General features: G+C 49.1%; 1 protein-coding gene across 3 annotated transcripts in view; it reads left to right on the plus strand.

Moving 5' to 3' along the window:
- The window catches only part of CDK20 (cyclin dependent kinase 20), a 40214-nt gene that overhangs the window by 4022 nt on the left and 23568 nt on the right, over nucleotides 1-12624 (plus strand). For 2 of the 3 annotated variants that reach the window (XM_019631661.1, XM_019631662.1), the window contains 3 exons: nucleotides 870-993; nucleotides 1437-1592; nucleotides 9366-9403. In XM_019631661.1, the coding sequence (XP_019487206.1) occupies nucleotides 870-993; nucleotides 1437-1592; nucleotides 9366-9403 (318 nt within the window). Of the gene's footprint in view, nucleotides 1-869; nucleotides 994-1436; nucleotides 1593-2866; nucleotides 3897-9365; nucleotides 9404-12624 lie in introns of those variants that run through there. The other variant, XM_019631663.1, reaches the window with a different exon arrangement.

Here is a 12624-nt window from a genome sequence, read left to right on the forward strand (position 1 = left end):
CCTGTGGGCTGGGCAAGGGGGAATGTGGGTCATGGAGTCACCTCTTCCTCTTGGGTATTGAGGTCTAAAAGCTTTTTTGGGGGTGTTTTCCTCCTGTGAGCTGTATGTTGCCTTGGGGTGTCTTCCCCAGTTAGAGTATCTCTGAGGAGTTTGGGATCAGTGTTCCTGTCTGACATTTTTGAGCTGGGTGGGGGTTTGTTGAGATCAGAGTGGTTGTCCCAGTGGGAAGCTTCTGGGCTAGAGTGGGGGTGGTAGACTGAAGCGTGAGGTGTCTACGTTGCTATGCAGGGGATTATAATCCAGGATGCGATGTCCCAGAGCTATCCAGAGTCCTGGATTCCTGGATATGAGGCTCTGAGCCTTGATTTGGGATAGGATGGTTTGTACATGCCTAAGACTTTGAGATTTGGGGGCTGTTCTGGAGGTCTGCCCCAGAATGTGAGGAGGTGGCTGTGTGTCCCAGAGTGTGAGGCCTGAGAGATTCTTGGAAAGAGGAATGTGCTCTGTGTTCTAGGCTTGAAGTCTGATTATTTGGGGGTGTATTCTTGGCTATGCAGCCTTTAGGCTTCTTTGTGGGTGCCTTGACCCCAGTGTGAGGTGGGTGATGATGTGAGATCTGTGTTCATGGTGGGGAGTGATGGAGCTGATGTGGGGTGATCCGTGTCCATGGTGTGAGGTGATGGAGCTGGTGTGGGAAAATCTCTGTCCATGGTGTGAGGAGTTCTGTGTCCATAGTGTGAGGTGATAGAGCAGGTGTGGGGAGATCTCTGTCCATGGTGTGAGGAGTTCCGTGTCCATAGTGTGAGGTGATGGAGCTGGTGTGGGGAGATCTCTGTCCATGTACAGCTGTTTGGGTTTTGTATCTGCAGGGCCGTGGGCTGCATCCTGGGGGAGCTGTTGAATGGGTCCCCACTTTTTCCCGGGGAGAATGACATCGAACAGCTTTGCTGTGTGCTTCGCATCTTGGGCACCCCCAGCCCTCAAGTCTGGCCGGTTTGCAGGGGCCCGTGGTGGGGAGGGTAGGGGCAGGTGTCCTCCATTTCCCCCAACAGCTGGTGGCTCTCCTCTCCTGCACCTTCTCTCATGACCCCATGCCTCCCTGAAATCCCAGACCACCATCCTGGTCCAGCTCGGGGACTCCTCTCCCGCTACCATGCTAGAGGCAGGAGGGCTACGTCCTGTCCCCTGTCCCTTCCTGCCTACCCCTAGCACAATGCAGTTATCGCCAAGCTGGGGATGAAGCAGGTGCCTGAGAGGACAGGGACACGAAGGACTGAAGGACTGACTGAGTGTAAAGACATGAGTGATGGGATGATAGCAGGGCACATGGATGGGGGAGCAGCCAGTAAGCATGAGCAGGCGGGCGACAGAGCGAGGACTGACAACAGAGGGAGGTGGCAGGCAGTGCTGGCCCTGAGGCGCCCCCTTGTCCTCAGGAGATCACAGAGCTGCCCGACTACAACAAGATCTCCTTCAAGGAGCAGGCGCCTGTGCCCCTGGGGGAGGTGCTGCCCGACGCCTCTCCCCAGGCCTTGGACCTGCTGGGGCGGTTCCTCCTCTACCCTCCATGCCAGCGTATTTCAGCCTCCCAGGTATGGTGACCCCCAATGCCCTGATCTCCTCACTCGTGCCCATGTGACCCAGGAGGTTGGGGTCCCTTAGAACTTGTGATGGAGGATGAGGAGCCAGTATGCCCCTCCTGAGCAGACCCCAGGGGGCACAGGTGGGAAGAGGTAACCCGTTAGAAGTATGTGCCCACCTCACAGAGGAGCACACCTCCAGTTACTGGTGACTTGCTCCTTAATCCTTTCATTCATTCAGCAAATATTTACTCGGCATTGGCCGTGCTGGGCACTGTCCTGGGCCCTGACCCAGTGAACAAGTGGACACAGCCTTGTCCCCATGAGGTCTCCACCCTGTGCTGAGCAGGGCAGCCAGGCTGTGGGAGTCGGCGGCTTCCTGGAGGAAGGCAGGTTTAGGCATGGGAGCGTTTCCCCAAGAGAGATGATGAGCAGAGGCCGGAAGAAAAGGGTCCATGAGGGTGGGGTGTGGCAGGGAAGGAGGGGAGGACCACGGGCCGATGGCCTCTGCCAGGTATACCACCCTTCCCTCCTGACCCTGGGCACTAGCAGTGTGTTTTTGTGCACACACCTGGTGAGCACCCATGTCGGGGAGCTTTCAGAGCAAACTGAGGCCAGCTGACCACTTCTCAGCCCCCTGCTGCTGCCCCCAGTCTAAGCCACCGCCACACCCCTACTGCCTCCCAGTCTGCTCCTCCTGCCCATCCAGTGTCTCCTCCACCTGGCAGAGAGTGTGATCTCGTCCAGGCAAGCCAGCACACCCTCCTCTGCAGGGCCCTCCTGTGGCTCCTCAGAGGACAGGCCCAGGTCCTAGTGGCCCACAGGTGTCACACTCAGTGCTGTCTCCTGTCCCCCTTGCTCACCTGTCTTGGGACCCAGGGTCCCCTCCGTGTCCTGGGGCCTGTGTACTTCTGTCCCTGGACCTCACCCACTTCACCTCTCTTATCCCTGCTCAAGTGCCACCTCCCATGGGGCCTCCTCTCACCACTCTTCAGGCCGGCCACCTCTCCACTACTAGTCATCTGACACACTGACTATCTTACTTCTTTACCTTGTTTACTGTCCCCCACCCTGGCTCTGTGGAAGGTTCTGTTCACTGTTGCATCCGCAGCCCCTGGAGCAGTACTCAGACAGTAAGCACTCGGAGATTTGAGTCAGCTGAGCGGATAAGCGAATGAAGGAATGAGCCTCTGCAGAGCAGCACTCAGTCCCCCTATCAGGGAGGCAAGCCGAGGCTGGGATGGGGAGGTGAATGGTTTCCTTCTCCTGTCCCTTGCCACCCACAGGCCCTCCTGCACCAGTACTTCTTCACAGCTCCCTTGCCTGCCCACCCTTCAGAACTGCCGATTCCCCAGCGCCCAGGGGGACCGGCTCCCAAAGCCCACCCAGGACCTCCACACATCCATGACTTCCACGTGGACCAGCCTCTCGAGGAGTCACTGTTGAACCCGGAACTGATTCGGCCCTTCATCCCAGAGGGCTGAGCCGATGGGCAGGGCCCCACCAGCCTGTCCCCCAGGGCCACTCAGGCCTCTTGCTCCTCTGCTTCAGGAACCTCCCACGGCCTCCCCATGGCCACCGTATTGCTACACTGGGCTCACTCAATACCTGGTCCTGTCACACTCAGGCAATGAGAATGTCCTTCCCCAGCAGAGAAGGAGACCATGGCTGTGCCCTCAGCCTCCCATCTGTGTGCTGCTGACTTACCCATCAGAAAGAGACAGTGAGCCCGCTGCTGTGCCCACTGTAGTGCTGCTTCTCCAGGCTCAGTCTTTCTGGTCAGGGACGGTCCTGGTAGAGCCATCTGTGGAGCGCAGAGTAAGATGTCCTCATGTCGGAAACCCAACTGGGAAGGGAGATTTGGTTTGCTTTTGTTCTCAGAGACATTAAACAATAGTTCAGTTTTGAGATTTATTATAAAAATCCCAAGTAGTTCTGCCTGGTGTCTGCCTCTCTTCTGTTCCTATCAAGGGAAGTGGCATCATCTGGCCCTCACCTTTTTGTGGTCACTGGGAAAGTGGCCGCATTCATGGCGACCCTAGTCCTGAGGGCTTCCTAAGGGCTTCATATGATGGAACTCCCATTTGGAGGTGAAGTGGCAAAAGTCAAGGCCCAGAAATGGCTCAGGTTGCCAGTACCAGATGTGCCACCTCCTTACACAGAGATACCGAGCAAATAAGGAGACAGGCATTCCTAGAACTCATTTGTAAATCCCAATAAAATTCCATCCAGCTCTTGTTTTTCTTATTTAATAATTTGATAAGGTGAATGTAAAATGTATGTGGAAATGAAAGGGTTGAGACGAGGAGGTGGCAGAAACAGAAGAGAAGAGAAAAATGATGAAAGGACTTAACCCTGTCAGATACCAAGACTTATCATAAGGCTGTAATAATTGAGACAGTGGTGTCGGTTTAGGGATAGATAAAAAGAGACTAGAGAAATTTATTCATAGTAATATTTATTCTTAAAATACTCATTTCATGCTCTATGTGGATAAACTTCTGTAAGCACTGAGGACAGAAGTGATTAACATTGCCACAGTCACTGCTTTTAGAGGGAATAGAAAACCGTAAATTCCAATTGTTGCTTTCAGGGAAAAGTGACTGTTAGGTCTTTAAAGATGTTTTCGGGATCTGGCTTTTGCCTGTTTCTCAAGCCACATCTGTAAGCTCCAGTCTAGCTCAGTTTGTGGTAGCTGTCACCTTCATATACATGGGAGCCTGTACCCACACCCTTGACTACTGACCCTCAACCAACCCACTCACATAAGACCCTAAACCTTACCCCATCCTGACCTTCACCCTCACCTTAAGCCTTAAACGAAACCTGACCCTTACTCATCACCCTGACCCTGACATGTACACTCACCCTCATCCAATTCTTTGCAAGACCCTTACCCACCCATATATGACCTTGATTTTAGCATTGACCCTGACCCTTGCCATAACTAGGACCCAACCTAGACCTTAACCTTGTCCATGAACTTGGCCATCATCACCTTCACCTTAACACCAACCCTATAACATTCATACTATTATGCTCATCATGACCCTGATCCTGATGCTGACCATTAACATGGCTGTCACACTCATCTTGAACTTGACTTACCCTTGACAATGAGAGTTTGCCACACTGGTCATGACCCAGAACACTAGCACAAATCAGACTCTACCCTCAATCTGATTCTCACTCTCAACTTCACTCTGCCGCTAGACTGAATCCTCACCTTAAAAAGGAACATCATACTGACCCACCCTGACCCTGAATTTGACTTGAGCCTTGCCTTGAAGTACACCATACACTCAAGCTGAAACTAGTCTGCACTCCAAACCTGACCATGACCCTGATCCTGACACTGACCTTGACCCAGACCTCAATTTCACCCTGATCTTTATCCTCATTCTAACACTGACCTTTGAGCAGAACCTGAACTCACACTTGGCTGTTGTCATTAATTCACCCTAATCCTATCATGACCTTGAACATGACCTGGACCCTAACCCTGAATTCAAAGTTCACAATGCCATTGACCTTCAACATTATGGTGATTCTTATACTCAGCTTGGTCATTGCCCACACCTTGACCCATCCTTGACCTTGAACTTGACTATAAACCTAACTCTGACCCTGTGTCGTAGGTGGAATAATACTCACCCCTAAAGATGTCCGTATTCTGACCTACGAATATGTTGCCTTAATAGCAAAAAAGACTTTGCAGATGTGATTAAGGCTACAAACCTCGAGATGGAAAGAGTATCCAGGTGGATGTGCGTTCAAGAGAGAGAAGTGGCGGGAGGTCTGAACTCTTTCCAGCAGCAATAGAAAATGAACTTCACCTTGACTTTCAATTGACCTTGACTATGAACATCATGCTCACTTAGACCTGAAAATTGACTTGAACATTACACTGACCCTATCCTCACATTGATCTGGACCCTGAACCTGAAACTGGCCCTAATCCTGAACATCAACCTCACCCTGACCTAGACCCTGAATCTTCTACACAAAATTGGACAGTCACTGTCAACCTGAGTCCAACTCTCAATCTTACTTCACCTGACAATAACCACCCTGACCTTTATACTCTCTCTGATTCTCTAGTGCGGGGGTCAGCAAATGTTTGAGACGGAAGAGCTGACGGGTCAGCAAACTGCGGCTCGTGAGCCACATGCGGCTCTTTGGGTACGTCCATATGGCTCTGAAGTAAAATTGAAAATGAAAATAAAACTATCATAGTTTCATTTATAAAATTTGTAAAGGATATTCACATAATGGTGATTATGTAAAAATATATTTATGGCTCTCGAATAATTTTTAAGTTGTGAGGGACAGGATTGGCTCTTCCAGGGGTTGGCAAACTTTTGAGATGGATAGTACCCAAAGAGCTGCCTGTGTCTCACGAGCCGCAGTTTGCAGACCCCTGCTCTAATGGATCCTCAATCTGACTTTGATCTTGACTCTCACACTGATCTTAAACTTGATCTGGTACATAACGTTGGCCTAAAATTTCCCTTACACTGATTTTAACCTTCAACCTAATTCTGGCACTGACCATGATACTGACCTCTCTCTCATCCTGGCCCTTACTTAATTTGATACAGAATTTTACCCTTATCTGGACACTCACTCTCTTTCTAACTCTGACCCTTATCACTGTGTTCCTGACCTTACCCTCATCCTGACTGTGACTCTGACCTTGAACTTGATCATGATCCTCACCCTTATACTAACTTATCTGAACTTGGCCAGAACCAGTACAGAGTGAGGCCCAGGGTCAGGGCCCAAGGCTAGGGTGAGAACCAGGTTAAGGTTCATGGTGAGGGAGACACCAGGTTTAGTTAGGGCTAGGCCCACGGTAAGAGGAAGGCTGAGGGTCAGGGCCACAGCGAAGTTCAGGATGAGGCTGAGTGTCAAGGTCAGGGTTAAGTGAGTGTGGGAAGAAGGTAGGGGTGGATGACATGCTAGTAAGGACTAGGGTGATCTAGCATCACGGCGAGGCTGAGTAGAGGGTTAGGATAAGGGCAAGTAGCAGGACCAAGGTCAGGATGAAGGCCAGGCAGGAACTTGGTGAGGGGTCCAAGTCGAAGGCACATATATTTGGCAAGGATGAGGTCAAGGGGCAAGGCCAGCGCCACCACAAGAGCACGGGAGGTGCCCCTGCAAGGGTGAAGATCAGGGCTACAGTGAATGTCAACATGAGGGGATGGGCTTTGTCAGGACAAGGGTCAGGGCAAAAGCGAGGTCCAAGGGTAAAGTCAGAAGCAAACCAAAGTCCACGGAGAAGCAGGGTTGGTGAGCTATCAGAGGGGGCAGATGCGCGGCGGGCTGGGCGGGGATTGCGGCAGGCTGGGCGGGCTTTGCCTGCGGGGCGGAAGCGCGGCGGCTGGGTGGGGATTGGTCTGCGGGGCGGAAGTACGGAGGGTTGGGCAGGGATTGGCTCGCGGGGCGGAAGCGCAGCGGGCTGGGTTTTGGTCTGCGGGGCGGAACCGCGGCGAAGGTGTGGCGGGGCTGGGGCGGTGGACGTGATGGAGCCACAGCTGGGTCTGCACGAGCTGTTGCACGTCTTCTCCTTCCTCGAGGCCCAAGACCTGCTCAGCGCCGCCCAAGTGGACAAGGTAGCGCGCCCGGGAGAGAGGCAAGGCTAGGTTAATTATCACTGGGTGTCCAAAGCCGGCCCTTCTGCTCTGGGTCTGTTTCACCGTCTGGGAGGGTGTGTTCGGCGGCCCTGAATCGGTGATCAGCAGAGGGCGCTCGTGGCCCTCGGGATGATGACCTCGGTGGCCTCTGGAGGGGTCGCTCTGAAAGCCCCCTGACACCCTGAGTCCGGAGCACCCGCGCGCTTGGCCTGCCCCAGGCCCTGGGATCAAGATGAACGCGTCCTGCCATCAGGGTTCACCCCTGAGATCGGTTTTCTTTCTCCTCCCACTTCTGGAATATTCTGGAATTTCGCGGGCTCTTCCCAGGAAAGTCGCGCCCCCGAGTCTCCCCCTTGAGTGGCGACCTCCTCCCCCGGACTCAGGGCTATCCCTTCCCAATGGATGGCATCTTCGTCCTGCTGTGCTAAGTGCCCATTGAGTCAGTAAGTCTCATCTGCGCATCATCCCTTGTTACACTGAGCTCGTTTTTCCTATAACTCAGCGCTACTGTAACTAAACGGTTGTTTGTAGGGTGCATTTTTTAAATGTCTGCTTTTCCTAGACTCAGTCGTAAGAACAGGGATGTAGTCTTTTACATCACTATGTCTTTAGCACCCTGTGTATGGCTTGTCATTTAGTGTAATTTCAGTAAATATTTGTTGATTAAATGAATTTCTTTACTTTCAAAATACTTCGTTACATCATTTTATGAAAAGATTAATAAACAGATCCTTACCTGAATTCTGTAATTATAATTTTTAAATGTGTCAAGTAAAATACTGGGTTTTCATCCACATTTTTAACAGTAAGCAAGGTATCAGTGAATGCATTGTCCAAGGTCACCCAGGTAGTCCAGAACAGGGCTGGAATTGGAGCCTTGATTTTCACAGCAGCAGGTTAGGGGTAGCATAGAGAATTTGAAAGGGAGGTGCCTGATAGCCTTTGATAGCACCAACTTCTCCAGGTCTTAGTTTCCCTGTTAGGGTAAAATGAAGTCAGTTAATCATACCATGTATGATTAAGGCCAGGATCTAACAGAGGGATCCTTAAAGGTGGATAGCATCTATTTTGCAGGTTATATTACATACTATAATTCTATATGTGGTAAATCAAGATTTCAGTTGGGTTTTGAACTGGGAACCATAGTAAAAGGAAATAAATTTCCTTGCCTGGTTTGACTTTGCAAAATGTCATTCAGAAACCTTACGTTCATATCAGCCAAAAAGACTTCTTACGGGATGAGAAACTTTGATCTAGAAGTTGAACGAGGGCTGTGGAAGTGGGAGCCTGGGCTTCGAGAGGATGGTCCTTTCGTCTGCCAGGGCCTGGAAACCCACATTTCTGGGATGGGACCCTCAGAGGGGCTGGGCCGCAGAAAGCTCCAGGGTGGTTCCCATTAAATCTGTGTAGGCTCCAGAATCCAGAGTCGCCCAGGTGGAGAGACCAGATGTTCTAGGTTGCAGGTAGGGGCCTTCCAGGGACCACCTGCATCTCTTCCAAATACTTTAGAAGGCAGTTTGTAGAGCAGGGCTGGCATAGTGCCCTCCCCTTGGCAGCTGTCCCATTCCACCATCTTGGCATCTCTAGGACTTAATCTACTCCATTGCAGCAGCCTTCTTATGGGGCCTGTTGCTCTGCCCTCATTTCCAGTCCTTCCTTCTCACAGCAGCCAGAGTGATGTTCCTAAAACACAGTTTGACCCACCACTCCTCCATTCACAATTCTCAAGGAGGTTTTCACTGTTTTTCCTATTACAGACTTCTGGGAATTGGTGTAAGCCAGTCTCCAGCTCCTTTTCCAGAACCTTATGTTCTAACTAAGGCAAATCACTCACTGTCTTTCTCACCTTTCTGAAACTGCTGAGGCGGTTCTGTCTGTCCCTGGAACGCTTCAGCCATTCTTTTAGGGTACAATGACCCATCCTTTGGGACTTGATCTGCAATCAGCCAAGGGGCCCCATTAAGTTGGTCATTCTCTCCTTCCTCACTCATTATTTGGTGATTTTTGTGTGGATATGTCTCTGATTCTCCAGGGTAAGCTTTCTTGAATGTAGGCGCTGGGTCTGATTTAGCTCCCTGTCCCCTCCACAGGGCCTGGCAAGCTAGGTGCTGACTGCGTGTTGACACTTTTCTCTCCCGTCTTGTTCCAGGTTTGGAATGAGGTTGCGAGGACCAAGGAATTATGGAGGTGAGTAAAGGAAGAGCCAGATGCGGTCAGAGGAGTGGCCTGCAAAGGAGAGATGGGTGCACTGGATAAGTATCTTGAGCATGCACTACGTTGCTGGCTCTGTTGAGTACACGAGAGGGGTCAATCCACAGCCTCTACCAGCAAGAAACTGCTCCCTGGTTGGGAGTGTAAGACTGTTTTTTTTTTTTTTAAATAGTATATTGAAACAAAAGAGATTTTATTTATCGAGTGGGAGGTTGATATAAGGCAGAGGTACCAAGCTTAGGGGCAGAAATGTACAGCAAATGAACGCCACTGGCTGACGGAAGACAAATCAACAAACAAGTAAACCGCTTTTATTTGAATTCAATTCTGGTGTAACAACCTAGCTATATAAGCATGTATGATATCAGAACTTAAAAAATAAAACTCAAAAAATTAAAGTTGAAAATAAATACTTTAATCATTAAATCATTGAATTTTTCTTTCCTATTCATTTTTCCTTTGGAACCTGACATCTTTTCCTTTGCCCCAAGATGTGTCAGATCTTCTGCCTCTTTTGGAATATAGGACAGACTAGCTTTGACTGTCAGCTAGGAGCTATACTTAGTTTTAGTCACTCATGATGGAAAACAGCTGTTCACACATGAAGGTTCTTCCAGACATGGAGGGAATCTTTGCTTGATGGTTTTTATTTTTAGGATAACTACATTAAGGTATTTTAGAATTGTGGAATGCCAGTCTTGCCATATTTTGTTTTCAGTATCATACAGCATTGTTGCATTTGTTGCTTTTCTTTTACTTTTTATTGCTAATATTAATTAGAAAAATGTCAATCTCTTTAGTCACTTTGGAAGTAAGAGAACTTTTATTGGATTTCAGTCTGTAACTCAGAAATTTGGGGGAATATACTCTAGATAAAACATTTAGTTACGGAGATTGATTTATCTGTAGGTAAGTGGACAAGGTTATGTCTTGCCAAATGTGACTCTCAAAGACATCGTCGTGTCACTAGTAATAAATGAATTGAGTTTTGCATTGGCATAACTATTTGTGGAAGCCCTTGCAGAGCAACGTGCACCTGCTAAAATGGGTAGGATGCCAACTCTATACCCTAGTCTTTGTTCTCATCTTTGCTGATAAACTGGAGTAGGAATTTCCATTTGAGTGACACGAGTAAGTAGATTTCTGTAAGCAGTTAAAAAACAAAAACAAAAACTCAGTAGCTTATCACCTAACCACCACGTGTATGTCATACATTACTATTGGATTGTCGGAAAAGTCATGATGCATTTTTGCAACGAAAAACAAAAAATACGTCATAACTTTTCCAACAACCCAATATGTTGTGCCTCCAGGTTCCTCAAGCAGATTGTTCAGCGGTCTGCAAGCCAAGCCAAGTCAAGGGTGGGTTTTTGGTTCATTACTATTTCATAGTGTTTGGTCCTATACTTTTTAAACATAAATTTATTCCTTATAAAAACGCTGGGTTTATGTTTCCGGGACAACAGCATTCCAGGAGCATCGTCACATGCGCTAATCATTTCTGATGTGCCTATCATGGTACCAGTCCCAAACCTCTCCAGGCCCATAGAAATTCTTATGGACACAGTAAATGAACATGGTTAACTGGTCATATATTTTAAATCTGTACTCTGCAATTTTAATTGAAAATGCTACAAGTGGCTTATTTAAATGCTTCATGACCTTTTAAATTACGCCATTTCTTCAGCACACTAAGTGTTAGCTTTTTGGTTAGAAGTAAATTGCAAATATTTGCTTTTGTTTTTTTTTGGTTTTGTTTTAAAGATTTTATTGGGGAATTGGGGGAGGGGAACAGCGTTGGGGAATGGGGAAGGGGAACAGACAGGTAGACAAATTGCTGTTTTGTTCTTCAGTCTAGTTGTGGAGGACGTTGCTTCACTGGCCCATGTTGTTATGATCATTGCGCTCTTCCTGGGTAAGGCAGATTGGTCGCTGGCCTCTGGACTGCCGCTCACGGCGGCTCTTGGCAGCTCACACTGGCTGCTGGCCACTCACGCTGGCTGCCAGCCACACACGGTAGCTCATGGCAGCTCACTGCAGCAGGGGCTGCAGCCTAAGCCGGCGACTCACGGCAGCCCAGCTCCAGGTTGAGCTGTTGTTCACCATCTTAGCTGTAGAGGGCAGTGTCACGGGCCCCCATGTGGGATCCGAACTGGGGCCCTGCTGCTCAGAGCTGGCGTCCCAAGCTAGCTCTTAACCAACGCGCCACTCGGCCGGCCCTTCTCTTATTTCAACCAACAGAAAATCAGTAACATAAGAATGATGCTATGAGGCAGCTGACACAGTCTCTGAGCCTAAAAGAGAAAAGGGATGGTGAAGACCATGGTGGAGCTTCAGAGCTCATTCTTGTGTAAAGGGTGCAACTCCATGGCTCCAGACAGATTTTGCCAGGTGGGAATTTGGGGTCAGTAGAGCTAGACCTTATGCTTTTACCTGATTTTTATGTGAAATCTGATTTTTAAACGTTGGCAGCTAGTTTGTGTGGGTCATATCTGTGTAGGCCAAACATATAATTTGGGATCCCATTCTGCCCACAAGCTGTCGGTATGCTACTTCTGGTACAGGGACCAGAATTTAGCAAGCTCAGGACAACCTTTATCCAACACAGGCACTGTACCCTTCACAGTGTGTTAGAAGGTCCCTGGTGCCTAGCACTCAGCTTGGCATGTACGTGGTCATTGAGTGTGCAGGCTATGGTGGGTAGAGACTCTTGTGTTTGTTTGGGCCATGGGCTGTTAGCCAGTTATTTCCCACCTGACCTTGTTCTCCCCTGTGAGATTCAAGCCCTGCGATGCCACATCAGCTCTGGTGGCTGAAAACACTGAAAGCCTCTGTCCATAAAGCCTCCCTGATCCTCCATGCTCAGCTCTCGTGGCACCATAAGCTACCCCTTCTGAAACTTAGCATTTCTCCCCTCAATTTTAGTTTTGCTTATCCTCCTGCTAACCATTAGCTCAGCGTGCCCCCAGGGCAAGAGCCATGTCTCACATTCGTGCCTACAGAGTAGGTGGGGATTCAGTCTTCTTTGTAGTGTGCACAAGCTGACATTTTGTCCTCAACAATCTTATGAGAGAGGTGCTATCATAGAATTGACAGTAGTCACAAGTTAAGAATGCAGACTCTTGGAAAATGGATTAATGACCTCTGAAACTTTTCTCCATAAAAATAATGAGGAAACAGAAACTATCAAAATGAAC

Source organism: Hipposideros armiger, unplaced genomic scaffold, assembly GCF_001890085.2.
Source record: "Hipposideros armiger isolate ML-2016 unplaced genomic scaffold, ASM189008v1 scaffold_1031, whole genome shotgun sequence".
In the NCBI taxonomy this organism is placed as follows: domain Eukaryota; kingdom Metazoa; phylum Chordata; class Mammalia; order Chiroptera; family Hipposideridae; genus Hipposideros; species Hipposideros armiger.